Source organism: Mus caroli, unplaced genomic scaffold (assembly GCF_978045245.1).
Source record: "Mus caroli unplaced genomic scaffold, Mus_caroli_1 scaffold_8, whole genome shotgun sequence".
Taxonomy (NCBI): Eukaryota; Metazoa; Chordata; class Mammalia; order Rodentia; family Muridae; genus Mus; species Mus caroli.
The window spans coordinates 10,495,592-10,522,865 of NW_028227263.1; the positions used below are offsets into that span (position 1 = coordinate 10,495,592).

General features: G+C 45.9%; 1 protein-coding gene across 2 annotated transcripts in view; it reads right to left on the reverse strand.

Moving 5' to 3' along the window:
• The window catches only part of Dock1 (dedicator of cytokinesis 1), a 502,179-nt gene that overhangs the window by 68,482 nt on the left and 406,423 nt on the right, over positions 1 to 27,274 (reverse strand). For both annotated transcript variants that reach the window (XM_021168435.3, XM_085841214.1), the window contains exons 30-33: positions 26,885 to 26,963; positions 22,586 to 22,686; positions 13,594 to 13,652; positions 5,139 to 5,287 (exon numbers count right to left, since the gene is read on the reverse strand). In XM_021168435.3, coding sequence (XP_021024094.1) covers positions 5,139 to 5,287; positions 13,594 to 13,652; positions 22,586 to 22,686; positions 26,885 to 26,963 — 388 coding nt within the window. The remainder of the gene's footprint in view (positions 1 to 5,138; positions 5,288 to 13,593; positions 13,653 to 22,585; positions 22,687 to 26,884; positions 26,964 to 27,274) is intronic.

The window sequence follows — 27,274 nt, forward strand, 5'->3', positions numbered from 1 at the left end:
ATGCCATGGTTCCTCTAGAAGCATTGAGCGCGATATGGCCATCTTTTCTTTTGAAATAAAGAACACAAATAAACAAGTCAACAAATACAACTCCCCAATGAATTGGAGAATAAACAAGATAAAATTCCCACCAGACTTACTCACAATCCATACTAGACTACAAATTGTACTGGCTTTTTTATCAAGTGGCAGACGCTTCCCACATTGTTCCAACAAGTTGACTCACTTGGGCTATTCAACTATTTGCTTAAGGTAAGCAGCAGGGGTGGCACGGGGAGATGATTCAAATGGAAACTCAGGATGACACCAAGATTACTCCTGTTTATATTGTCACTACTAAATAGGCGTTGTCTGGAGGTCGTGGAGCCATTTACCGAGTCTCACAAAGATGACATGAAATGACCCCATGATTGAGAACATGATTTCGCCTTTTCCACTGCATTCTTTTTTATCAGTGGTATGCAGGCTGCATGGCCATTTGCTTACACTTTTCTCAGCTGTGAGGGCCGCATTTCCAAAGCTGTAACAAATGGAATTCTTTAAAAATATGTCAGGACAGAATTTAAAGGGTGGGGTTTTTCCCCCTTTCATTTTTATGTTTTGTAAGTAAAGTACAGCGCGAGGCTGGGATTGTGATGGCTGTGCCTCTGGAAGGTTCTCAGTCAGAAAGCAGAAAACTCAGGGTAATGCGGAGAGATGGTCCATCATCCCTTTACCAAGGCCGGGTGTGTGGAGGTGGGTGACAAACGGGGCAAGAAGACCTGGACGTATCCTCACCTCTTCCTACTACCGTAGGATGGGGTGGAAGGAGGATTCAGACAAAAAGCATGAAAACAGGGCTGAGTTGAGGTAACATATTACAATGGTGGTGGACAGAGACTTCCTGGAGGGGAAACCCACAGAGCAGGGGTAGGAGTGAATGACTTAGGCAGATGGGTGGGATAACCTGATCGTGAGAGGGTCTTGGAAAGGATTGAGAGGATCAAAAAGACAGAGCTTCATAACAGTCAGAGATGAAACAGGTGCAGAAGAAAAGAAAAGGATTTCTGCTGAGGGGAGACTCATGTAGAGAGGGCAGAGACATGACAGGGGAGTCCCTCTGTCAATGGCAGCTGCTACAGGGACAGGAGGGATCACATGTGCTCTTGTCTCTGCTACTTGGAGCACCCACAACCATGGAGGAAAAGGACATGTTCCAAAGGTGGTGTGAGGCAGGGAGTTAGAGTGAAAGTAGAGATTTGGGGATGGGAGAAAGCAACCTGTCCACGATGATGTCTTCCTTCCAATGGGCTGCAGATCTGCTGACCTGGCCCAGAAGAACATACACGTCTATAGCCAGGAGGGATTTCCGAAAGGACCTGAGGCTGCCTCTTATTTCATATGCTTCTGCCTTGTCTAAGATCCTTCTTGTTAGATCACAGACCCACCCATTTGGGACCAGTCCCTGTACAACTTAGCTATAAACTGGTGACATTTGCTAGCATTAGAGAACCTGAGACTACAGACCTTCCTGTCATTATTTTGCTTTTCCTAGACTGATTTTTGAGCCATGCTCTCATGTATTCTAGGCTAGCTTGAAATTTGCTAGGCAGGTGAGGATGACCTTGAAATTTTGATCATCTTGCCTCCACCTCCAAAAGATTAAACACATACCATCATGCTATGTTTATTCAGTGCTTGGGAATCAAACCCATGACTTTGTGCATGCCAGGTAAACACTCTACCTACTGAGCCACATCCCCGGGTCCTATAGACTTTCATGGTTTGGGTGAGATCTGTCCAGAACTGAAGAAATCAAAGTAACTCAGTGAACTGAGGTAAGGAACGCAGCTCTAGAAAGGATGACATAGGCTACAGGAGGCTGTGGTTCTTGAATGGGTACCTCTATGTCATCCTTCCACAGGAGCCCAGCCAATGGAAGGACCTTGGAGAGGCTGGACAGGGCAAGGACATAGCGGTTTTCGAAGTTTTCTGCACTCCCAAGAACGGCATTGAAAAGAACATGCTAATAAAACATTACCATTGTGGCTGGGGTGGGAGATGCAAGGGCAACTCTGGAAAAACCAATTTGTAGCACATGCTTCTAAAACTCCAGTCATGGTTAGATACCATTTAATTTTGAGTAAGTTGAGGTTTCCCTCTGAACCCAAGAGGTTGCCCCCAAACTCCAATTACAAGTGATCAAGATAACCTGGCCACAATGCATATTTTGGGAACATCAACATATCAACTTCTCTACTGTGGAAGCGCAATCTTTAGAAGATGCTGCGTCCTGTGACCAAAACACTAAAGCTGCCGAAAAACAAAAAGCCCTAATGCCTTCCCCTCACTCCATTAGGTTTGTGCATCTGCTATAAAAGTGGAGGCAATTTAAGCCCTCACTGATGTGACTAATCAGGTTAGATAATTGCATTTGTGGTGGATTAGTTAAACAGCAGCCAAGCATCCCCATCCAGGCAGCTCCTGGATGGAGAGGCAGGCTGAGCCAGCTGTGTCCTGGTGGCTGAGCATGCATCCGGTCAGGATATATCTGCAGAGATTGCCAGTAAGGAAGAGGGATCATGGCTTCTACTTTAAGAGAACAAGCTGACTTGCCAGAGTGAAAGCAGGAAAGTGCTAGAAGGGCAGAGGAAGTCAACGGATAAGTGCTGTGGTCCAGGAGAGCCTTAGTATGGGGGAGCAGGGAGAAGGGTATAGCCCAGAAAGGGCAAGGTGAGACTTCTCAAATGACTGTTGTCAGGAGGCAGAGAAGGCAAGCAAAGCCACAGTAACTACCTTATACCAGAAAACCAAGTGGCCAGGATCCTAGCAGAGAAATGGGTGATGGGAAGGTTTGCATAAGGCATCTTCCTGAGAAGCAGAGGTCACTGCATTTTTTTACCCAACCCCGAGTAACAGACTGACAGAAGAGACCGGCTACAGTGGGAATCACTAGTATGCTCCCAAAGTCCCATGTGACAGAGGCCTGCTCTCCAGGAAACCTTTAGTGTGGGAAGTGTCTAGGCCAAGTAGACCAATAGGTGCACCTCCAAGGGAGAGCATGGTCTCAGCTCCCCCTGGTCCTGGGATGGGTGGCTTTGCTCCACTACTTCTCCAGTCCTGCTGTGATCAAGGGCTTTACCAAAGACCCCAGACAGGGGCAGCTGGTGACAGTGAAACTCTCTCAAAAAGAGCCAGAGCAAACCCCTTCTCTTTATAAATAGATTATCTGGGGTATTTGTTCTGGCGAGGAGGGAAAGCTGGTAATCACAAGACTGCTTCTACAAGCTTTACGGTTTTCTGTCTTCTGATTTGCTTCACTTAGAGAGTTGTCAACACAGGCAACACAGCGTCTCCACACAAGTGGAAAACAGCCAGTGAGATTTGAGCAAAGTGCTGGAGGATGATGAAGCCATGCTTAGCCCGGTACCGGTACCGTCTCTTTTGTGGATCTGCTTGTTTGGGGCTGTGCTTTTATTTGCCTAAATGCAATCGAGGTGTGTTTTAAGTCTGTGAAATGCTTATAGAGCATGAGCTGGGATGTGGGGAGCCTCGCTTCTTTGTGGGATGACTCAGGAACTTTAGCTCTGTGCAAAAAACAAAGGACAGAGTCTGAATGCCCAAAAGGAATGCTTACACGGGCGCCTGCTCCTATGGCTCCCATTGACTTCATCCCATTTTCCATCAAACCTGGGGGAGATCCTAACACAGAAGAGACCCCGCTACAGTGGGCTTCACTAGTATGGCCTCAAAGTCCCATGTGACAGAGGCTTAGAAGGTTATTGTAAGATATTTAGAAACCTCCATAATACAACAACTGGGTACCAAGACAGAGAGGAGGGAGGGGAAATGCAGACCTCCCCTCCCCCTGCAACCCTGCAGCCTATTCATCTTCATTTAATCTACCCTTGACCTTTACTTTGACCCAAAGTTTATGTTTAAAAATGAGAAACGGTATTAATGGTTTTTAAGGCTTATGATTTTAGTTTTCTGGGCTTGTGACATTCATCTATATAAATACCTTTTCTCCATTTATCTGAGGTTTTAAATTTAATAGCAGTTTTCACAAGTCTTTCTTTGTGCTTGATTCATACGAAATTCAAAAGTGTGATGAATTTTATGCCTGGGAAAAAGTATTTTAGATTATAATTTATAGTTTCGGCAAGCCTGGAGTGACACTGGAGCCAGGCTTTTGAGGCAGCTGCAGTGGAGGCAGGTCAAAGCTTATAGCAATAATATCAAACAATTTGGCAATAATGTCAAACGGTACAAAAAGCATTTTGATTCTAAAATTGCATTTCTGAGTGTGTACACTGAGGAAACATTCAATATGAATTCAAGCTGTATGAATGAGCAGGCACGCAGTATACTCATTGGTAGTGGAAACTAAGCAGCCCAGGGCAAGGAAGGGGTCAGTGTGCTCCCTGAACTATTATATCCCCATTAAAATAAGATTTAAAAAAATCACACACATACAGTTTATGTGTGCACCCACTCGTGTGTGTGTGTGTGTGTGTGTGTGTGTGTGTGTGTGTGAGAGAGAGAGAGAGAGAGAGAGAGAGAGAGAGAGAGAGAGAGAGTGCAGAGCCCATCTGCAGAAGCCAAAGGATGCTGAGTGTCATGTTCTTAGTCTCCACTTTATCCCCTGAGACAGAACATCTCACTGAACCCAAAGCTCACCTTTTTTGTTAGCTTGGCCAGCTGGCAAGCTCCTATGATCCATGCACTGCTACAGTCCTGTGACCTATGCCCTATGACCTCTCCCCCAACACTGGTAAGCATGCCTATGCTAGGCTTTTTTTTTTTTTTTTTTAACATGGATGCTGGTGATTCAAATTCAGATCTTCATGTTAGCACAGCAAATGCCCTACATCCTTCCAGCTCCCTTTCCAGCCTCAAGGGGCTTTACTCTAGGATTTAATGTAAAGTCCTTATAAAAACCAATAGGAGACAGCTAGAAACCTACCACCCCCTTCCCAACCAGGAAGACAGAAGACAACAGATTCTCAAGTAAGGATGGTCACCGTGTTTTCTTTGAGCTGTGGAGAACTGTTTTTTTTGTGTATCACCTTTAGCTCTGGAATTGCCTGTGTTTTCTGTTTGTTTGTTTGTCTGTCTGTCCCGCCGGTCTTCACATTCTTTACACATTACACCCTTACCATTTGAAAGCTCCGGGTGGAGTGGAATTCACACTGCATCATGTCGAAGAAGATGGGGAGGGTGGCTTTTCGAAGCTCTGTCTCAGGAATCAATGTCATTTCCAATATTGGGCCAACCATTTCTGGGATGAATTTTATCTTGTGTTGACCTTTCAATCAAGAAATATAACATCTATTATTTTAAAAAGAAGGGGTGGAATTTTCAAAAGGGGGTTGAGGATACAGAACACAGCAACACAGACTTTGGGATACTGAATGGAGTTTCTATGGTTGTGAACTCAATCTCGCTTATAAGGATTTTGAGTACTTTAAGTCATGTATGGACTGAGGGCTGAGGAGATGGTTCAGTAGAGAAAACGTCTGCTATGTAAGGATGTGGACTGGAGTTCAGAACCCCAGCATCCACATAAAAGCTGGGGAGGCATGGCAGTGCTCAGGAACCCCATGCATGAGAGGCAGAGACTGGGGCAGTCTGGAGAGCCAGGCTAGCCTACACAGTAACCTCTGAACTCAGTGAGAGACCCTGCCTCAGTAAATAAAGTAGAGGGCATGAAGAGATGACACTTAAAGTGAACCTTTGGTCTCCATACACACGTGCACATCACACCCAAATATACACATAAGGGAGAAAATGTGGATAGAACTCAAGAGTTCAATCATGATCTAGCAATGGGACACTATCCTCTACGTGTATTTCTGGGCAGCAAGATGACACAGTAGGTAAAGGCATTTGCCACCAAGCTCCAAATACGATCCTGGAACCCACATAAAGGTAGGAAGAAAGAACCAGTCCTACAGGGCTATCCTCTCATTTTCACACACATGCCATGCCATGTCCCTCCTCCCGCATATCATGCACGCACATACAGTAATAATAAAACGCAATATTTTAAAAACTTGTCACCTGAGGGCATGGTTCCTGATACTACGTACTATTACATTTACTATTGTTCTTATAGAGAGGTCATTTGGATGTTTATTTTGAGAAAAGATCTCCCTATATATTGACCAGATAACGTGGTTTCACAAGTTAGTTGTAGGACATAAATGAAAGACATGATCATTATCTGCTACTCAGATAGAGCAGGGAACTGGGGCTGGGATAGCCCCATCTGACACTCATGGGAGCTGAGACAGGGAGAGTGTGGGTCTCCAAGGTTCCCTGCCTCCAAGGTGGCATGGAGAGGTGTGGTCCACTTGACACCCCTGTAACTTCTGAATGACTGCAGTCAGAGCACAAAGAGCCCCCACTGAAACACGGGACTGCAGCAAGAACAGAGCCTACTATCTCGGGCTGCTGCACGATAGGCAGGCATTTATGTAAAGAACAGCTTTGTCGGCCTCAGGAGATAAAGGGGCTGCCTTGCAAGCATGAAGACCTGGGTTCGATCCTCAGAATTCAAAATAATAAAAAGCAAAGATGCTGTGGAACCCGTTTGTGTTCTCTGCATTGGGGAGGTGGTTTCCTAGGGCTCAGTGGCTGGCTGAGCCTACCGAGCCTACTTTGACTTTCTTATCCCTGAGTTCAGGATGTTTGGGGAATGGCATAGATGAGTGTACATAGGGCTTGATGAGAGCCATGGAAGGCAAGCAGGCTGTGATGATTAATCTCTTTTGTCAACCAACAACATCTGGAATCAACTACAAACTCAAGCAGTTGGGAATACCTGCAATGGATTATTTTTTTTTAATTGGATTATTAGAGGAAGGAAGACCCAGCCTAAGTCTGGGCTACACCTCATTCTGGCAGCCTATATAAAAGGACACCTAAGGAGGAAGCTTTTGCCTTTGCCTGCCTGCCCTCACTCTTGCTGGCAAGTTCATCTATCCTATGGCTGGGGCATTCCTCTGCTGGTATTAGAACCTACTTCTTTGGGATTCCAACATAGACTGAAGACCAATAGCTCTCTAGGTCCTCCCTGGGATGCCAGCACAACGTATGGGGCTGTTTAGACACCTAGTTTCATAGAGTGAACAACTATGGGATTCTTGGCCTTTATGGCATGAGATAGCCATTGTAGGACTACCTGGACCACAGCCTGTTAGCCATTCTCTCTCTCTCTCTCTCTCTCTCTCTCTCTCTCTCTCTCTCTCTCTCTCTCTCTCTCTCTCTCTCTCTCTCAGCTCTGTTCCCTTAGAACACTGACTAATACACTAGCCTCCTGAAGGGGCATGATGAGGCAAGAGTGGTGCTCCCGGGCAGCTGTCGCTCATCCTTCACTGCAGAATGCCCCGTTTCTCTTCAAGCCTCTGCACTCTAACCAGCACTGTCTCATTCCAGCACATAACAGGAGGGTGCCTGAGAAATGATACGCCTGACTGAATTATTTGTGACATTTTCTTATTAACACTAGCAGCTGATCTGGAGTTAATTAATCTTACTAATACTTCGACACAATCAGGAATCACAATACAGAATCTGGTTTTCTTTATAGCTCAACAAATGCAGATTTCTGTCAAGAGAATCATTAAGTGAATGTGTCTATTATAAATAACCACACATAAGAAAGTAGAGTGTCCTTATAAGCCAAAAGACGTTTTTAACGGAGTGGACACAGGTACCAAAATGTAATCTCTGATAAGGAACCTGAATTTAATTAGAATCCAAATTTTCAATCTTTGCTAAATAGATACTATCTTGTCTGAAGCGACAATGGTGTGATTCTGCCCATTTCCCTTAATGCTTAACACTTCTGAGAGGCGTGCAAGCGCCGCAAAGTGGTCCCCTGAAAATGCCATTATATTCAATTTCTCAGGTGACATTTTCCTTGTATTATGCCTAAAAGATGTCAGAGCCAATGCTTCAGAAAGCAGGAGATCGTGACAGCAAGTTGTTCATCAACTGTAATTTCAGTGTCATAAAGTTCTGTCTGTCACTCTCGGCTTTTATTGTTCCAAGCTGGGAGGAACATACAAAGCAGAGCAAGCGGGTGCTGGAGCAGCCACTGGAAAACTGAGCTACAAGAAAATAAGAGCTGCAACCCCTGGGATCAGCACCCTTCCCTTGGGTACAGAAAGCACACCTGGCTGGAGTAGCCTGAGACCTCTGAGCTGGGATACCCCTGGGGATGGAACTGTCACAAGTCCACAGTCCCTGAGTTAGTAAGTTGGGCAGGGCTGTCAGATGCTCATATTAATTTAATTATTTTTGGACATCCAGATTTTGGGTTTCCCCTGACGCACATCTGGCCGAAGTCTAATGATGAAACTGGAGGTGGTGTCAATGAGCGTCAAGGTCTTCTTTTCTTTTGAAGAGAAAGGCAGAACGAGATGACGATGGTGGTTTGAATGAGACGTGTTCCCAGAGCTTGGGTTTTTGAAGGCTTGGTCCCTAGGCAACAGCTGTGTTTGGGAAAGTTAAGGAGCCTCCGGGAGGTACAGCCTTGATGGCGGAAGTACATCACTGGGGGCAGGCCTTGAGAGTTTCTAGCCTTGCTCTACTTCCAGTCTCCTTTCTCTGCTTCCAGCTCCGGCAGCCTGCTGCCTTGCCTCCTTTACAGTATGATCTCTCTCCTCTTTCTCTCTCTCTCTCTCTCTCTCTCTCTCTCTCTCTCTCTCTCTCTCTCTCTCTCTCTCTCACCTTAAGATGACATAGATCCTTTCTTCTGTAAGTTGCTTTTTTTTGGGGGGGGGGGACATGGTGCTTTTATCACAGCAACAGAAAAGTAACTGAGACTCTAATAACCATGGTGCGAAGTGAAAGATTGTATCTTAGGTCCCCTAGTTGCATTCTCTAACCCCTGCCCCCCAAGACCTCCCTGGAGGTCTATTCTCCTGACTAAGATTCTCCTGACAGGATGAAGCACTAAGTCCTCTGAGAGCCGCACCTGGCTTCCTCTGAAAGGCAGGCTTTCGCCTTGACACTTCTGATGGTCAAAAATCTGACCATTGCACAGGGTCTTAATGTAAGAAAGTTGTGCACACAGAAGGACCACAGGACAGAGAACCTTTCATCACCTCCAGCTAGGATCAATGGTGTGGTATCTGGGTTTACTGAAAAGCAGTCAGTTTGCACATCCCCAAAAATACAGGGAAAGGGATCCTCACACGAAAAATAGTCCAAGCCAAATAAGGCCAAAGAAAGGTCTCGCCATGAGCATTTTTTGTTTCAGTCAAATGGCATCAGGGAGCACGCGCTGGTTCCTGAGAGGTGGACGTAATAAACAAAAACGGATGAAGGGACCAGGAGAGAGGGAGATGAGGTGGCCCTGTAGGCCGCCACCAAGCTGCACCCATAAATAACTGGAGGGTTCAGTAAATGAATACATTTCCTCTACTTCTCTTTTGAAGGAGTATGCTTCTGATTTTCTCTTTGACAGGCTGGCTTCTGCAAAGAAATGGGTTAGTTGCCCTGTCCCACCCAGCAGGCCTGGGTCTGCATTTGTAACCACACTGAGCAAGGAGACTCCGATCTGTGCCCTGGGGTTGCTGGGTACCTCTGTGTGAGACACCCCTCCCTCCCCAAAGCCCACAGACTGCACTGGTGGAGTGACAGGTGACTAATTCTAAGGTGAGGAACGCATCTGATCCGACTTCTATTTTTATTTTCTTGGCAGAACTGGCTGCATATGCCTGCCAACATATTCCCAAACCTGAGCCCACTGGAAAAAAAAAAAAGAAAAGAAAAGAAAACAGGAAGCTATGTGGAAAAGAGGATGTGTATATCCTGGGAAATCATGACAGGCTGCTGTGAGTTTGGAGAGCGGCAGCCTGCACAGTGCCATTGGCAGGCAGGCCTGAAACCTGAAGACGCACAGCAGGAAGGGTCCAGCATGGCCAAGGTCATGGCTTCCGTTTGATCTCCTGCCTTTTCTCATGCCCAAATTGATGTTTGCTGCTGTCAAGCAAGCTTTGAAACACTTGGGTGTTAGTTACATGTTCACATTAGTGAGTGACAAGATTTGGGGTGGGGGGGGGGGGGAAGGGGATGTTCCTGCTCAGTTAGCTTCCTTCTCAGTATCCTAAATCAGAAGTTTCATTGCTGGGCTCATCTTATTTAGAGAGTAATGACAGACACTGTCAAGAGAGTTCACCGCTCTGGGACGGAACAGAAAAGTCTGGGCACACACCTGAGACTGGGGGCTCTCGAGGAGGCGCTGTGGAGAACCTCACGCTTCCTGAAGCCCATCTTTCCTTCCTTCCTGAGGGTCACGGCAAATGGCATGGAAAGAGATGGGACCAGGTTCAAGGTCAACCTCTGTCGCTTCAGAGGTGTCACTGACTATACTTAAACATGGACATGTAGTTTGGTTGCTAGAGGAGGAAGAAACATCTTCAGGGATACAGCTATGGGCAAGGTGCACATAACCCTTACCCGGGCTTCGGGGAGAGCCTTAATGAAACTCACTTTGTAAACCCCAAAAAGAAAAAAGGGCATGAAAGTGGGGGGAGGCAGAAGGGGGCTAGCAGAAGTAAGAGGGGGCAAAGGGAACAGTGGAGATGAATATTTCAAAAATCCCATACATGTATAAAACAGCAAACCCAAACAATAAAAATTATTATATAATTAAAATAGCATGATAAAAATTAAGAAGGAAGTACAAAGTTCAAGGTCAGCATATAAAACGTAAACTATGGTCATTGAAAAAAACAAAACAAAACAAAAAACCAAAAAAAACAAAACCTCAAAAAAAAAAAAAATTAAAACAAAAATATTGGAATGGCAAGAAGACTCATTAATCCATCAGTTAGGATAATCTCTGGATTATCTCTGGATAATACCTAGGGCCAGAGATCAGTTCTTTCAATTCTAACCAGTGACCCTGTCACTACAGGACCATAGTGAGATGCTGGGGATGCCTGGGACAGCACCCATTGTTTATCAGGGAAGAAAGAGGCACCCCATTGCACACTGGTCCCTCAGGCTCTCGTTTTCTTTCCTCTTCGTTTGCAGTACTTCAGACTGAGAGCAGGGCCTCATGCATGGTAGCCTATGCCCAGAGGAGCCAAGGGGACAGTGCAGGCTGGCAAGTGGGACAGAACTCATGTCATCTCCTTTGTGAATGCTGGGTCTAGAGAAGATCTGGAGAACCTGTCATCCAGTGGAGAACCATGGTGTCCCTCTAAGCTGTCCATGTCAGGGTCCTTGGCTTTTCATTACTCTCTTTCTCATAGGTAACACATGGTTTCCTGTCGGGCATTAGTTTGGCCATCAGGCTGTCTAGGTCAAGTGACAAATGGATCTTTCAGCATGTGCTTTTGAGAAGAAACACAGAAAACTTGGTTAAGATTATCCATGGCTGCCCCCTTCCTTGTTCCAACAGACTCAGCCTCTTAGCACTGAGCTCATCCTATGTCCACGTCATAGGACTGGTAGGCGTCTGGATTGGAAGTCTTCTGACAGCTTCTTCCCAACCTCCATAACATAAAAACTGGACTGCTGGGTGAGGGAAACGGAGAAGGACCATGTCACATGACAAGAGGTTACAAAGGCAGGGCAGTGGAGGAAGGAAACTCAGTGTGACTTAGCAAACTACCCAGTCCACCCTTGGGTTCCTGTGAACTCCCAGAGTTGGCAGAAAGTCAGGATGGTTTCTGTGGGGTCCATGTTACAGAGATCAGGAGGCTGAAATGCCCAAGGACCAGGACTTACTCAGGTCCTCCATAAATAGCTTGCTGTGATCTTGTTAAATCCTATAGAGAGTGTCCCTGAAGGGTCCTCAGCCTGCTCCAATTATGATACCTAATATGATAGGATGGTGCAGGTTCTACATGCATTGGGTGACTACAGCAGGCATATTTCCTTGACAGCTCTGCACTTCCACTATGGAACTTTACCCTGCAGCTCTATGCCCAGGAGCTGAGCTGGGGCCTCAGGGGAAATGTTTATGCTATCAGTATTGCCTACAGAATATCACCTATAGAGTAATGTCACCTATAGAGTAATATTACCCATAGAACAATGTCTCCTATAGAGTAATATCACCTATAGAGCACTATACTGATCCCTGTGCATGGTCCAAGGACCAACTCCTCCATAGTCCAGCACACTTGATACAAAGATAGCAATTGGACCTAGTATCATGACCAGGCTCCCAGTAGGAACACTAAAGACAGAAGTTCTAGAGGCTCACTACTTTCTTTAAGAACTTATCTATGTGGAAAAATGTGTCTTGCTGGTTTAGAAAAATAATTTCATCACAATTATTTATCTTTAATTTTTTTTTATGCACACGGATATTTTGCCTGCATGTGTATCTGTGTGCCACATGCACACAGTGCCTGAAGAGGACAAGAGAGGGTGTTGGATGCCTGGGATTGGACTTTCAGATAGTTGTAAACCATCAATGTGGGTGTTGGGAATCAAAATGAGGTCCTTTGGAAGATTAGACAATGTTCTTAACCACTGAGATATCTCTCCAGCTCCCATTTATTCCTTTGTGTGTGTGTGTGTGTGTGTGTGTGTGTATGTGTGTGTGTATGTGTGTGTGACAGAGAGAGAGAGAGAGAGAGAGAGAGAGAGAGAGAGAGAGACCGACAGATCAGAGTCAGAGGAAAACTTAGCAGGGGTCAATTCTCTCTTTCAACCATGTGAATCTCAGGATCAAATTCAGGTTATCAGGCTTATGGGCAAGTTCCCTTTGCCACAGAGTCATCTTGCTGGACTTTGGTTAAGATTTTAATAGAGAGTTTCTTAGTAGAGCATTTCTTATTGATAATGATGAAATGTAGTGGAAACATTGTGTACATGAATTGATTCCTGGATATGGTTGTATTTGTTTCTAATCATTAAACAGAACTCTCATGGCTTTGATCATGGCAGCACATGGTGCTACCACCACCTGGTGGCAGGGTAAACAACTGCAGATTCTGGGTGGGTGACTAACCCTGTTAGAAGGTAGAGTCAGCTCACTGAACACATGAGTGATGGGAAATGTCACTCTGGCAAATGACTAGGAGCAGATACAGATGGAAGTGGAGGAGAACTTAGGAGCAATGGCAGTCCAAGCTACTTGCCTGCCTGATGCCAGAGGGCGGTGCTTTCTGGATTTCCTTAGTTAACACTGGGAGAGGTTTTGTACCTCTCTTTAATTTGTTTTCCTTACTGAAAAAGGAACTGTGGAAGAAGCAGTTGTTGCTATCCTGGTAATAAAAACAATTGCGGTCTTTGAGATATACCAAAGGGGCTTGGGAGATGGCTCAGCTGTTAAAATATCTGCCATGTAACCAGGAGGACCTGAGTTCAAAGCCAGAACCCATATAATATAAAGCTGACTGAGGGTCTCATACTTGTCACCCTAGTGATGGGGAGGCAGAGACAAGGGGATCCCTAGGGCCTGATGAGCCAGACAGCTGGTCAACTTGACAAGTTACAAAACAATAAGATCCTGCTCTAAAAACCACACACACACACACACACACCAGAGACCAACATTGAAAAGTGGGGATCAGCCCCACAGTACAGAGAGAACTCAAGATGCTCACCCCATCCCCAAGATGATGTCCAGCTACTCACCCAGGTTGTACCACATGTCTCTGATCTCAAAGCCAATCTGCCTCCTCATGTCTCCATACCTAGAACGAAGGAGAGAGGGCAATGCCAGTTTACAGAGCTTCTGGAAATCAAACTCCGGGCTTCCATCATGGACTTAGATGAAGGCTATGCCAGAGTTCCAACTACATCCACCAGCAGGATTTCTAGGAGAGCTCCAGGCAGGAATGGGGCTCATCCCAGATGACAGAGCATCCCCAAGGGAGCATGGAGAAGCTGTGAAGAACAGCCAGTCTTGTGTTCTTCAGTCTTGTGGCCCTGGGCCTAAGGGAGTTTGTCTCTCATGCATGCTGCTGTTGGCACATGCAGGCACCCAAGAGCATTCTACCACAGAGCAGAGGATTCCCCCAGGAAAATAAAACCCTAGAGTTGGGAAAGGCAGCTCCCAAAATTTCCCCATTCTTCTATATCATTTTAAATGTAAGCAAGAGCTTAATACCCAAATATGTCAACAAACATTCCACCAGTTTTTGTTTATCTGGGAAAATAAATGCTAATTTTCCTCCCGGTGGGCAAAGAGAGGAGGTGTGCGTTTCATGAGTAAACAGAATTTGATGCTTCGGAAGATAAACCTTTATTAGCTTGTGAGCAATTTAACTTTTTCTTTTAGTGCCTAAGGAAAAAGCTGATTATATTAAAAATAATAATTTGCGAAATTATCATACAGCATTGCAGCCGAGCAGCTGCGTCGTCAGGCTTGCTCCGTTCTTCCTTGTGGCAGCTGAGGCGCCAAGGAAAGCTGATCACAGATGATGGTGTCCTGGCTCTTCAGGCAAGCAGCCCTGGCTGCTAAATCAACAACCCCCAGCTGGCTGCCACCTTATTAAAGTCTCTTGCACCTAAGCACCTGTCTGTCACTCACAGCAGGAGGGTTACAGTGGCATGTTCATCTCAACCGGAGAAAATATGTAATCCAAGGTACATGCATGCTTTCTCTATGTGGGATCTGTAAATCAGGTGATCTCAGCCAGCTGTAGATTCACTGCCAAGGCGACATGGGTGGGAGGCATGTTCCAGGCAGTGAAGACATGATACCAGCTAGTAGGTATGAGGTCACAAGTAACAGGGAGACACACTCCCAGGCTTGACTCTCCCTTCAAATTGCTTAAGGGTTCCAAGACCTGAACACATTAAGATGTGCATTATTTTGAGGTTTCTCAGCAGCCAAAGCCACCTGGGCCTGGGCAAGATGGAGTTGGAAGCATGCACAGCAACCTGGCTACTTGCAACTTCTGGCATTTATCAGGGGGAGAGGAATCAGCCCTGACTTTAAGGCTAATGAATGAGTCACTTTAAGCTACAAGGCCACAGACAAGACTGGGAGACACGGCATTGTGGCAGGGGGCTATAGGACACAAACACCCTCAGTTCTCTAGCCCTCTATGATGTGTGTTCATACCCTCAATCCACCAATGAAGCCAGTGGTATCAAAAACAGCATCATTAACTCTGGCTTTGAACATCTTGCATCCAGGTTACAGGAAGGATTCCTCCTTAAAACACAGGAATACCTAACAGTAGGCTTCATGGATGTCTCTGTTCCTTTGCCCTTGACTCAAGGTCTTTGCTCTTTCTCTCCGGTCCTCTACTGATTACAGTTCTAGTCGTGTAGAGGAAGCCCTGGGACTCTAACATTTGTGATTCTGGGTGGTGACCTGCCTCTCTCCAGCTGCTGTGGAAATTAGGAGCGCTGTTGCTGCTGGCCAGCACAATGCCTCTCCCTTGCTGAAGGAGGGTGAGGACCATGGGTTTCCACACTCATTTCTGCTTTTCTGGTTCGGGTGATGATTGGACATGATGGTATTTGAGAACCAGGGCGTTGGCAATGATCAGAGGGGGTGATTCTTGTGAGAGCCAGGCCTACAGCACAAGGAGACGAAAATACTGTTTAACAGCTGAATGAGCTAGATGCCTAGAAACCCAGACGAAAAGGAGGGAGACGCACAGTGGAGGGAAGGACCGAAGTTCCCTGGCAGCAGGCTGGGCTTGATCCTTCCTTTGCATTTAATAGGAAGGCAGATCTGATGAATCTGTACAAGCTTCCTAGCAATTCCCAAGCAGAGTAGCAGCTGTCACCAGACCTCAAGAGGGTTTGCGGGGAACACTTCTACCTTTTTCCCTTAAAAGAAAAATATGAGGATAATTGAGAGTGTCTGGCTGGAGCTCATTTCCTGGAGACAGACCTTGGAGCCAGGGGCAGCCCTAGAGATCACAGTTGAGTGGCTCTCTCATAGCACAGAGTCAGGGAGCTGGCCCAAGCCTGGAGGGGAAAGCTGGATGACTTGGCTTAGGTTACAGGGCAAAGAGAAGAGAGTCCAAGTCCTTAGATCGCAAGCCCACATTGCAACCTGCACTGCACACTCCAGGGACTGACTGTTGCATCTTCTTCCAAAATGCTTCTGTCTCATATCACAGTCACTCTTCCAGTGAGGAATCCAGGACTCATGGTACGGAGCAGATGGGCCTAGCTCTGCTAAGTCATAAGGACACAGAACTGGAGTGACCTCATCCTGTGTGTCCACCCACCAAGTGAACATAGGAAAGGTGACTTGAAAGGGAGCCTTTCCCCAGTGCAGGAAGTCCTATGCTCCTACATCCAGTCTCAGAGGCACTACTTGAATTCTTGCATCTTTAACCCAAGATGAGGGATTATATCTACCATTCAGCCTTATTTAAGCACAGCTGGGCAACTTCTTGGCCCCTATTTCTTTCACATTATAAGGAAACAACTTTTGATGCTTACCTTGATGCTGTTCTGAATGCTGAGAACAAGGTAGCATCTACCCTGTCTCAGCCTCCTCTAAGGAGGAGATGCTATAATTTAAAGGGCTGGCCTTAAGCACAGCATGTTGGCAAAGGCCATTAGACTGATTCATTTAGCCATCACTAATAGAGAACTCCAACAAGACTCAGAGGCCTTAGGACACATGCACCATGACAGGGGAGGTAGACTTCAATCCCACAATCATACAGGGAATCTGCAAATCTTATACACATGATGCCTGTCTATGTGACCTCATTTGGAAATAGGGTCTGTACAATGTAACCTAGTTGTGATGAAGCCACACCGTAGTGGAGAGAGGCCTGAATTCAAGGACTGATGTCTCTATAAGGAGGGTGTATCAAGAGTCACAGATATACAGGAAGACTTAAAAAGAACCTAATCTAGAGAAAAGCAGAGACTGAAAAACACAGGCTACGGAATGCTGGGGTCTGGGATGGCAACTTCAAGTTAGCAGAACGGTCCCCAGCAGAGAGATCTGCACCATCACCATCCTGACTTCAAACTCATGGCTTCCATAATTAACAGACAAGAGAGTGTAACTTCCTTTGTGCCCACTGTTATGGCAGGTGAACTCAGGGAATATGTGCAACAATCCATTTATTTAGAATAGTCCATGAAACAATGAGAATCTAGAATCTGAAAAATGCTTTTCTATGGGAAGAATAAAATAAGAATTCTAAGACTGAGATTGGAGGGGGCTCTGGCACGTTGATGTGTCAGTGTAGGAGTCTAAACCAGACAAGGAAATAGGCAGAAGAGGCAGGAGCAAACCTAGAAAGAAGTTCAGCAGGACAGGAAGAGAGAGTGCTGTGATTTGGATACTCTGGTCCCCAGAGGTCCATGTCCTGCAACTTTGGTCTCCAAGGTAATAGGACAGAGAGATGGCAGACATTAGGAGACCTAGTAGACATGGTTCTATCTGAGAATGTTACCCTCAGGAATGGATAAATATCTTTCAAGAGATTGGGTTGGTTCTTGCAAGACTGGGTTAGGTCTTGAGGGAGTGAGTCAGATCTCTTGGGAACAACATAGCACAGGACAGAGCTAGGTCTTCAAGAATAGATTAGCACAGGACTCTGGGGAGGGTAGGTATTTATAAAGCAAGCCTGCCTCTGTTTCTCTCTCTTACGAACACTTCCTCTCTGCACTCCTTGCGCTCCCTCCATGCTTCACTATCATGTTGTTCTACAGCACAAGACTCTCAGCAGAAGCTGAGAAAATGCTAGTTTCATGCCCTTGAAATACCTTGCCTCCAAGATGATGAGCCAATGACAGCCTCTTTACAAAACACTCAAACCCAGGGTTCACAGTCATGACCCAGGCCAAGAAACAGTGGTGAAGGACATGGGGAGAGCAATCCAGAGCACCGAATGTGGATTTAGTGCCCTAGTGACTTGGTCAGAGTGCCAAAGGGTGGACAGTTTGGCAAGAAAAAGAAAGGAAAGATAACCAAGAAACAGGCTCATGGATAGGATGAGGCAATTCTGTCTTAATGGGAGACAAAACAAAACAACAACAACAACAAAAACCCAATACAATAGGTCGAAAGGGGATCAGGCCATTGGGGATGAACCCTGTTAGACACAGGGCTGATGTTAGCATTCTGCCTACATTAAAGCTTTATTATGCTCCCTAGAGCAATGCCTCACCAATATATCTAATTAGCTTTGCCAACATGAAGGTGGCACAGGGCTACTGCTTATGAAGTGTGTTTCCCTGGGTCCCTTTCTAATCCTTAAAGTGAATTTACTTGGAACGACTTGAATCTTTTGGAAAAAAAAATAATTAGCATGAGGATTGAATTGATCGGACTCTTGCAATACAGAATCCTACTTTCTGATTAGGTCACATTGTAAAACGGGACTTGTCACATCTCATTTATTTCTTCTTAGCTTCCTTCAAAGTCCCTTCTACAGTCTGGACTCTCAGAAGCCAGTGTCTGGTGAAATGGGAATATGTTTGTTTTGTGTGATGTTTTGGTCCAGCAGCAAAACATGTCCCCTCAGGAGATTATAGATTTCACAGGGGGAAAAAAATGGGCGAGTGAAAGAGCTGGACGTGCTCAGTCAACATCTCCTCTCCCTCCTGTGATGCCATCCAAACAGGGAATCTCTTGCAAACACTTGGAAAAACTCTGTGTTACCTTTAATTCTAGTACTTTGGGAGGCAGAAGCCGGCTGGATCTAAGTGCCTATGAGGATAGCCTGGGCCTCCAGATAGAGATCTGCCTCTCCCTCCTCCACGTGCCCCCCCCCTAAAAAAAAACCAACCAAACCCAAAACCAACCAACCAAAACCATGCAAAAGCCATTCTGAATCTTTTCTCTCCCAGAACAAAGTTGGGCCCTGAGCATGGTGCTCTTTTGTGGTCATGTGACATAGTAATGTTGTCCAACTATGTCTATGAGTTTAGCGTTACCTCTTCTGCATTTTATTTATATTTCCTGAACCCCAGTGATGCGAAAAGCTTGGGGAGAGTGGATGATAGTGCAAAGCCGCGCTCTCCTGATGTCTGTGGTGGGAGTCGCTAGCACCAGGGAGGAGCTGAGGCGGCACGGCAGCGTTTTCTTAGTAGGGACCTGGAGTTCTTAACTTTGGGTTTTAGAGAAAAATCTTTTTTATTTGGAGGTTAATAGACTCAGTTCTTGGCAATGGTGTAGCTTGGGGTGTGTGTGTGTGTGTGTGTGTGTGTGTGTGGTATGTTTTGCACCCAAGTACTTAGGGCATAAGCAAGTAGGTATTCTGATTCTAGAAATCTTTACTTTTCTAAGCCATGGTGAGGCAGACCAGGCAAGAAAAGAGAAGACCCAGGTTGTCCACTCAGATGTGCCCTATAGAGGCTGACAAGCCACACGTGGATAGTCTTGAGGGCAGACCCGAATCTACCTCAGACCCAAGGGTTTCTCCTAGACGTAGTTAAATGCATACAGCATTCCCCAAGTGTATAAGGCCAGCTACCACCACAGACCACTGGGGGACTAACTCCGCACCATCTCCTTGCAGGAGATGTCCTCTGAGCCTTGCCAGCCACTGCCACTCCTTTATACTTGCAAGGCGTGTATCTCTTTGCTAGAGGACTGGGATATACCTGTCAATGCCAGTCAAATGGGCAGGCATCTCAGCTGCCAGTTCCCCCTTGTCTGACATCCACACTACCTGGTAGCCTCCACTCCCTAGGCTGTGCCCCAGCCACTTCCAAAGCTCTGTCGATAACCTTATCTTCTCCTGATTCCCTATACTGATCCAGCTTAGCTTTCTACTAGACAATGAATGGCTTCACCTGGGGATCCACTTCTCCTTCTCCAGCAACAGGACCATACTTGCCTGAGCACAGAAGAGGCCTAATTCTGTTCCATTAGATAAGCCAAAAGGATCTAGGCATTCAGTGTACCCAGTAAATTAGAGTTTGGGAAGGGCACCCCGAGATACTTCCTAAGCTGTTTACTATTTAAGAATAATGTTTGCAAATATACTATGAAGCGTCTAAGGTCTACAAAGAGGCACAACTCTCTCGTGAATGCTGGTGACAAGCTGCATGAAGCTGATGTCTCTTAGGCTTATGGGTCATGTTGGGTTTATCATAGACAGGAGCCCTTGATGGCCAGTCACTGCCACATGGAGTCTGGTCTAGTGAGACCCAAATATAAGCACAGAGTTTACAGAGACAACTTGCAATGTGCTCAGGCTTTTCACCTGAGAAATCTTTGAGAAAACACAGAAGCACAGCTCAAGTCACTTGTTACTGTGTCTAAGAGAGATAGGAAAACCTGATCTAGAGTCCCCGTGGGCTCTGGGAAGGGAGACACCAGATGGCTGTGTTCAATCTCCTTTGGCTCCGTAGCTCTTGAAACTATAGAGCAAGATGGGAAGCAAAGACTTTCTCTGGAGAACGGGGTCCTTCACGATTAAAGCAATCGCTGGTGCTGCTCTAGCTAGGACTGTGGACACAGCAGCAAGAGGAAACCCCAGCACAGAGCTACTACCCGGTCTCCACAGCACTCAGCGGCAAAGCCTCCAGGAGCAACACCTCATTTAAAAGCCTCTCTTCTTCTGTGGGCATCTATCTCTAAGGGCAGGAAATGCAGGTGCTTCCCAGGAAGTGGCTTCTAAAGTCAGCCACCATTAGGGCTGGATGTCCAGAGTCTCACTGCAGCATGCATCGGCCACACGGACTGATGAATACATGTAACAAATGGTGGGAGTGTGTACCTCAAGAAGCTGAGGTGGCCTCGGTGAGCCGCCCTGAGAGCTGCTAAGGATGCTCTGCTTCTAAAGTAATGGTTTCTACCGCACGGGGAGAGCAACAACAGGAATTCCTCCCTTCTCACAAGCCCTGTGAATGCCCGAAGGGGGAAACTTTGTATAGTGTCCATCTCTAGCATGTGTAGCCGGCAGAAGTCTGTCCTTGGCACAGGGGGTCATGGTAAACGATTAAGCCCTGAGAAGGTTCCAAAGAGGGGCAATGTGCCAGCAGTCACAGGTGGGGCTACTCTGCGCTCACTGTGCTTGGTCTGGCAGGTACATCTGTCACTTCTAAACAATAGTTACTGTCTACATTCATGCCTCTTGGGGTCAGCCAAAGAGGATCCGATCAGGTGCAAGAGGGCTTGCAGACGGGCTCTCTCTCTGAAAGTCAAGTTCTCCTTGGACAGAGTTGCCCGGGCTGGAATCTGGCAGCAGGAGAGAGCTAAGGAGGCCCATGATGGGTCCTGCTCATAGAGATGGATGCCATCCATAGGCATTCATAGTTCAACATGGATTAGAGGACGTACTGAATGAAGAGTCTTGCTTTTTAATGATTATATGTGAAACATGCACACCTAAACATATGCACACATATAAGTGCATACATGTATATACATGTACACATGTATGCACAGGGTCTAGAAGGATGCTGTCATGTGAACTAAGCCCAGTGTTAGATGCAGAAACACATCTTACATCCTAGGGATCAAGTGCTTTCAATTTCCCAGTAAGGGTGATAGAAACTGCTGGGCTCTGAGAAGCAGAGCCGTTACCACATCCCAAGACTCCCTCTGCATCCTCTAACCTCAGCAACTCATAGGGACCAGGCCAAGCCTTGACGGTCAGAATGCTACAGAGGCATTATAAATATGAGAACCCAGCAATATGGGCACCATTTCAGAATCTTCTGAGGAGTCCCTGTTAGAAGGACACCTGGAGCTGGATGACATTAGTGGAGTTTAGGCCGAAGGTGAAGAGCAAAGACCTCAGTATACCTGAGCAACTATTCTTCTTTTCCTTTGTAAACTCTCTGTGTGTGTGTGTGTGTGTATGTGTGTGAGAGAGAGAGAGAGAGAGAGAGAGAGAGAGAGAGAGAGAGAGAGCGTGCATATGCACACGCATTGCGATCACAGGGATTGGACCTCCGGTTCCATGTGCTTTGAGAAAAGGTTTCTTGCTTGCAGCTATGCAAGCCTGAAAGCATCTGGGGACCGTCCTGTTTCTCTTTCTCATCACACCATAGGAACTCTGGGGATTTGAACTCTGATACATATGCTTGAGCAGCAAGCACCTGACCCACTGAGCCATCTTCTCAGCCCACGGTCTTCTCTCTTACCACAGGAACACGATCATTCAGGCTATTCAGGGGCACCATAGAGCTGCCCAAGAACTCTGGCCTTCATGAAGCTTCTTTGGTGAGACACAGGCGGATCCAGTTCACTCAGACCTCCTACCCAGAGGAAGACAGGGGACTTTTGTGCCACTCGAGAAACAATGGCTAGCTCTGCTTCACCAGCCAGGACAGTCCCGGCAGTGCCCGCCCAGGACTTTCATCAGCACCTCTCTTTCTGTAGAAGCAGAACTGGAAAACTAAGCAATAAAGTAAACCAGAGCGTAATGACATCAGAAGGGTGCTCAGCAAAGGTCATTATCTCCAGAAACTCAAACGCCGTTTAGCGCTAACCATCTCCAATCACACTGACTTTGAACCTGCCAGGACGAATCCTGCAATTTTAGACCTTGATTCATGGGTTACAAAGGCAACAGTGGATTTGTGATTTGAAACCACCCTTTCATTACGCTGTGATTACATCTCAATTTGTACCCAGTTGGCTTAGAGGAGACATGGAAATTAGGGTAATAAGCAGAAGGCTCCCGCCCGCAGTGGCAGGTCTGTGGTGGTGGTGGAGGGTGGGGGGGGGACTTACTTGTTAAGGATTTTAGCTCTCTTAGCACTTGAAAAATTCTCCAGTTGCAGGGACTCTTGAGTGAGGAAAGCCACGGCCAGGTGAAAGTAGTTGTTCCACAGCTGAAAAACAAAAGACAGGAGATAAGGCTGAGCGATGATGGAACAGCTTAACGTCTGGTCTCAGAAAAGTTCTGGGCCATTATCATCCTGAAATGCTTAAAAATCCACAGCACTGCAAGCTAGTCTTCAGGGTGTGACTCATGGGTGAGCATGAGGCTCAATTCACCAGGGCAGCTCCTCTAACCTCTGCCTGTGCTTCAGTTGCTTCTCGGGGTTGTTAGCAGTATCTACCTGGGTAGGCTTCGAGGAAGGGATCAAGGATTACTACCCGCAGAAGCAGTGGCTAATGGGATGGTGGTGCTGAGCAGGTAACGAGCACCCCACAGTCTCAGCTCTAACTATCAGCAGGAGATGGAGCCCCTCTCTGAGGAACAGTACACACTTGCATAATTTACGACTTTTCACTACACCGAAATTATGCATACACCAGACAATTAGGGAAAACATGTAAAAGGATCAAAGCTTCATTTCAAGGATTTATGGGCTATATGTGATTTGAAGGGTGATCTTTAGAAGACATTGTAGATACTTTTCTCTCCTCATTTACATACCAGGTATCCAAATATTCAAATGTGATAGCTACAAAGAGTCACAGGAGGCTAAGACATTCCCATTACCAACTCTGAGTTTAATGGCCTGTAAAAGTTGGGCATTTAAGAGTATCCTCAGAATATAACAGTGTGTGTGTGCTCCCTTTTATCTGGCTCTTCCTAGGAAATGGCATTGCCTACAGGGCTTCTGACCACCAAAGAACTAACCAAGGATGCAATAGCCACCCATATTAGGATGCTCACAGCTACAGTAGGATTGAAGCTGGGCAGATGTTCCTGACCTCAGAGAGCTTCGTTAACGGCCCACAAAGCACATTTTCCTTTAGCCTTTTTCTGCAATCAAAAGGGGTGGCTTCACGCCATGACATACTAGTTGCTCTTTTTCATTTATTTTTGAAAGGAGCATTTCCCTCCTGCGTCCTTCTTGATCCTGCAGCAGTCACAGGACGATGCTACACATGTTCTGTATGTTCTGAGAACCACAGAATCATGGCTGGCTGGAAAAGTGGATTGGAAGGGAGGCAAAGAGGGCAGGAAAACACATACCGGAACCTATACAGACAGACACCTGGTACCTGTTTTTGTTTTCTTTTCATTTTCTGACACAAGGTGCCTTATAGCCTAAGATGGCTTTGCCTGGTTATGTAGCTAAGATGAACTGTAATTCTTACTATTTCTATTTAACCTCCAAAGTGCTGGGATTATAGGTATGTAGGTATGTGCCACCATGCCTGCCTACCTAGTACCTCTAAAAGCCATAATGTAATAACCACGAATCCAATCCAATCCTTTCCTCTCTCCTTCTCTCCCTCCCTTCCTATCTCCCTATTTCTTTCTTTTTGTGTTTGAATCCAGGGCTTATGCATGGTGGGAAAGCATGGTGTTGCTGAGCCAGATACCAGCTCGTTTTAATTTTAGTTTTAAGAAAGGAACCTGCTGAACGACCTATGCCAGCCTTGAAACTTGCTATGTAGCCAAAGTAGGACCAGAACTCAAAATCCTTCTGTCCCATCATGAGAGACAATGTTCCTTTTGGCATTTTGTTTTCTCATGACAGGTTATAGCTTTGCATTTCAGACAAACCTAAAACCTGGGATCCTTCCATTTTAGCTGCCCGGGAACTGAGGTTACAGGTGTGCACCACCACACCAGGCCGAGAACTTGTCGAATGATGACATCACCAACTCCTCATTCCTTCTATTCACTTATGGGGCCAGGTCTACTTGTGGTTTGTTGTGGTTTGGCCCATACCCAGCACTCTTGCCTGGTCCCAGCTCTGAAATCTGGAGAGCACAGAGCCTTCAAGGTGTTCAGTCTCAAGGTGAGAACCCAGGCAGCAGTTATAATAGCTCATGAGTAGCAGGGCACATTGAGAATGCCTTCAGTGGGGAGATGGGTCCCTCCCTAGGAGCAGCCACATTCAGGACAGATAGGAATCCAGCCAGCAAGTCACACGGCAGGCCGGAGTTCAATGAAAGCTAGAGCAAGAAGACCAGCATGGAATGGAAGAAAACAGGCTAGAAAATACTCCCTCAAAGGCTGTCCCATTTCCAAGTTCAGCAGTCCACCAAGTCCAGTTAACATGCAAACAGCATGATTTTCAGAGGAGACACTCAACTGGCTGATTTTAAAGTACGTGTGCAAGAAGTCACACACAAACACAGCCAGGGCACTTCCTTGCAGAAAATTCACTGGGAGGTGCAGGTTCCACTATCTGGCTATAGAACTGAAGCAAGGAAGTCACTGTGGTTGCAACACAGACAACAGAGTCTATACACATGTAGTTTTGTAATCTGGCCAGTGGCAGCATGTCAAGTCACTGGAGACCGAGGAAGCCAATCATGAACTCCACGTGGAGAGTGGAAAGTAAGACCCTGATCCTAACACTAGCTATAGAAATCTTAGGTGGATTAAATAACTGAAAAGTTAAAAAAAAATTAAGCCGAACTCTGTAGATAATTGCTGATATTAACTTCATTGCGGATAACTCAATCTACAACACTAAGGCAATTAGGGATTCCCTATGCAAAACCTAAGACCATATAATCACAAGAGAAATGTCAGGTTTCACTACAGGAAAAGTTAAATATTTTTATATAATAAAATTCAAGCCATGAATAGGATATAATAAGAGTCCCAACTAATTAAAAACACTGAGAGCCAATGAAAGCAAAAGAAAGGCCCAGGCAGTGCATAGCAAAAATTCCCCATAGCTGATAAATTCTCTCAGCAGAACTGGTCATTCAAAAATGTAGTGGTCAGAAAAGGGTTCATAGAAACAGGAATCCTAAATTCTCAAGAAAGCCTGCACAAAGCTGCTTTGTTCAAAAGAGGCTAGTGAGAATGTCTGGATAGCTCAACGGGTCAGAAGGCAAAACACAAAAACCGAAGCGAGAGAAGGGTACCTGGAATTTGGAAGGGAGACTGTCAGGGGTGGGAGGGAACTTGGAGAAGATGGGGCTGGAGGGAGAGACTGAGGAGAATGTGGTATATACATATACGAAAATCTCCAAGGAGAAAATTAAAAAGGTTTATAAGCACACATACAAACATACACACACACACATACACATCTATGTGGCTAGTGGGGTGCTACTGCTGGAAAATTTTTAGGAGGGCATTGTGACACTGTCCATCAAGCTTAGCCACTCATCCTGTTTTGTCTGTAATCAGCCTTTTCTAGGGGGATACATGCACTGACATCCATTGGAAACTCATGGAAGCTTGGCTCAGGGCAGTGAGAAGCAGAAGCCGCTGGGCCATCTTGCAGGGGCAGCAGATACATTCATGCTGTGGGGTATGACAGGCCTGTAAAACACTCGGCGTGAACCAACATGTGTTAAAAGGAAGATGAAGTCATGCTCGGGGCCGCATAAATGTGTCTGGTGTCAGGAAGAGTGCAGAGCCCTTAGTTACAAGTGACTCCTGCAGAGAGAGAACGGGAGTTGCTAAGAGCAGAGGAAACATTTCCTAACAACTCATTTTACGGGATGCGACTCTTTGTTTATGACACATGAAAACAAGCCATCAAGCGGAGAAAAACAATAAAAAGTTAAAAACAAAAAATATTTTAAAAATAAGATTGCTAGGGATGGGGATGTGGCTCTGTTGGTAGAAGGCCTAATTAATTAGCATGCGCAAGGATTCAGGGTTCCCTCCCCAGGACTCCTCCACACCTACTTAGGCAGGGCATATACAGAAGAGGTATTTATGACACAGGAGGACTCACTGTGGACAATATGGGTGGCACAAAGCCAGGAGAGAATATGACGGGGAAAGAGTTTCAGAAGCAATTAGCTCAGTGAAGCACACCCGATTCTCCTGTACTGAACCCTTCATCCTGTCTTAGGATGATGTGAGAGGAGGCTGGCAGCCAGGCATAGTGGCACTCGGTAGCTTGCCTGCTGCTTCCTGCCAGAAGAGTCCCTCCTTGCCACTCTGATTCAGTACTTTCTCCTGGAAACAACTCTATCTCCTAACTTGCTAAATGGAGCAAATACACTAAAAACATCATTTCTCACTCCTTGAGTCCCATCTCCACACCTCCGATCAGGATCCCAGAATTAGAGATATAGGTGACTGACACCGGGCAGCCATTTGTTTTAACAAGATTCTCCCACAAAGGTGCTGTCTCCTTCTCCTTTTACCTGCAGCTCAAAGTTGGCTTGATCCAGAAATTTCTTGTTCAGCATATCTGCATACTGATTAATCGCCCGCAGGAAGACTCTGAAAGACCAAGAGAAAATGGCATAATTACACACTCAGGCTTTGGCACCTTTGCAGATTTGGCATTTCAATTAGGTAGGATTCCAGACTGTGGAGAAGGCAAAGCCTCTAAGTCCTGTATGAAGTTGGAGGTTTTGCCAGTGAAAAGCACTCAGCGTTTATATGCAGATGTTCTCCAAATTAATCAAGAAAATTAGCACATGTAGAATGAAAGAAACAGACCAAAATAACAGCCCCTAAAAGTAACATTTAAAAAGGTATCACAAAAAATACTCCGCTTTCCAAAAAGAAGGAAGAAAAGGTGTAAATAA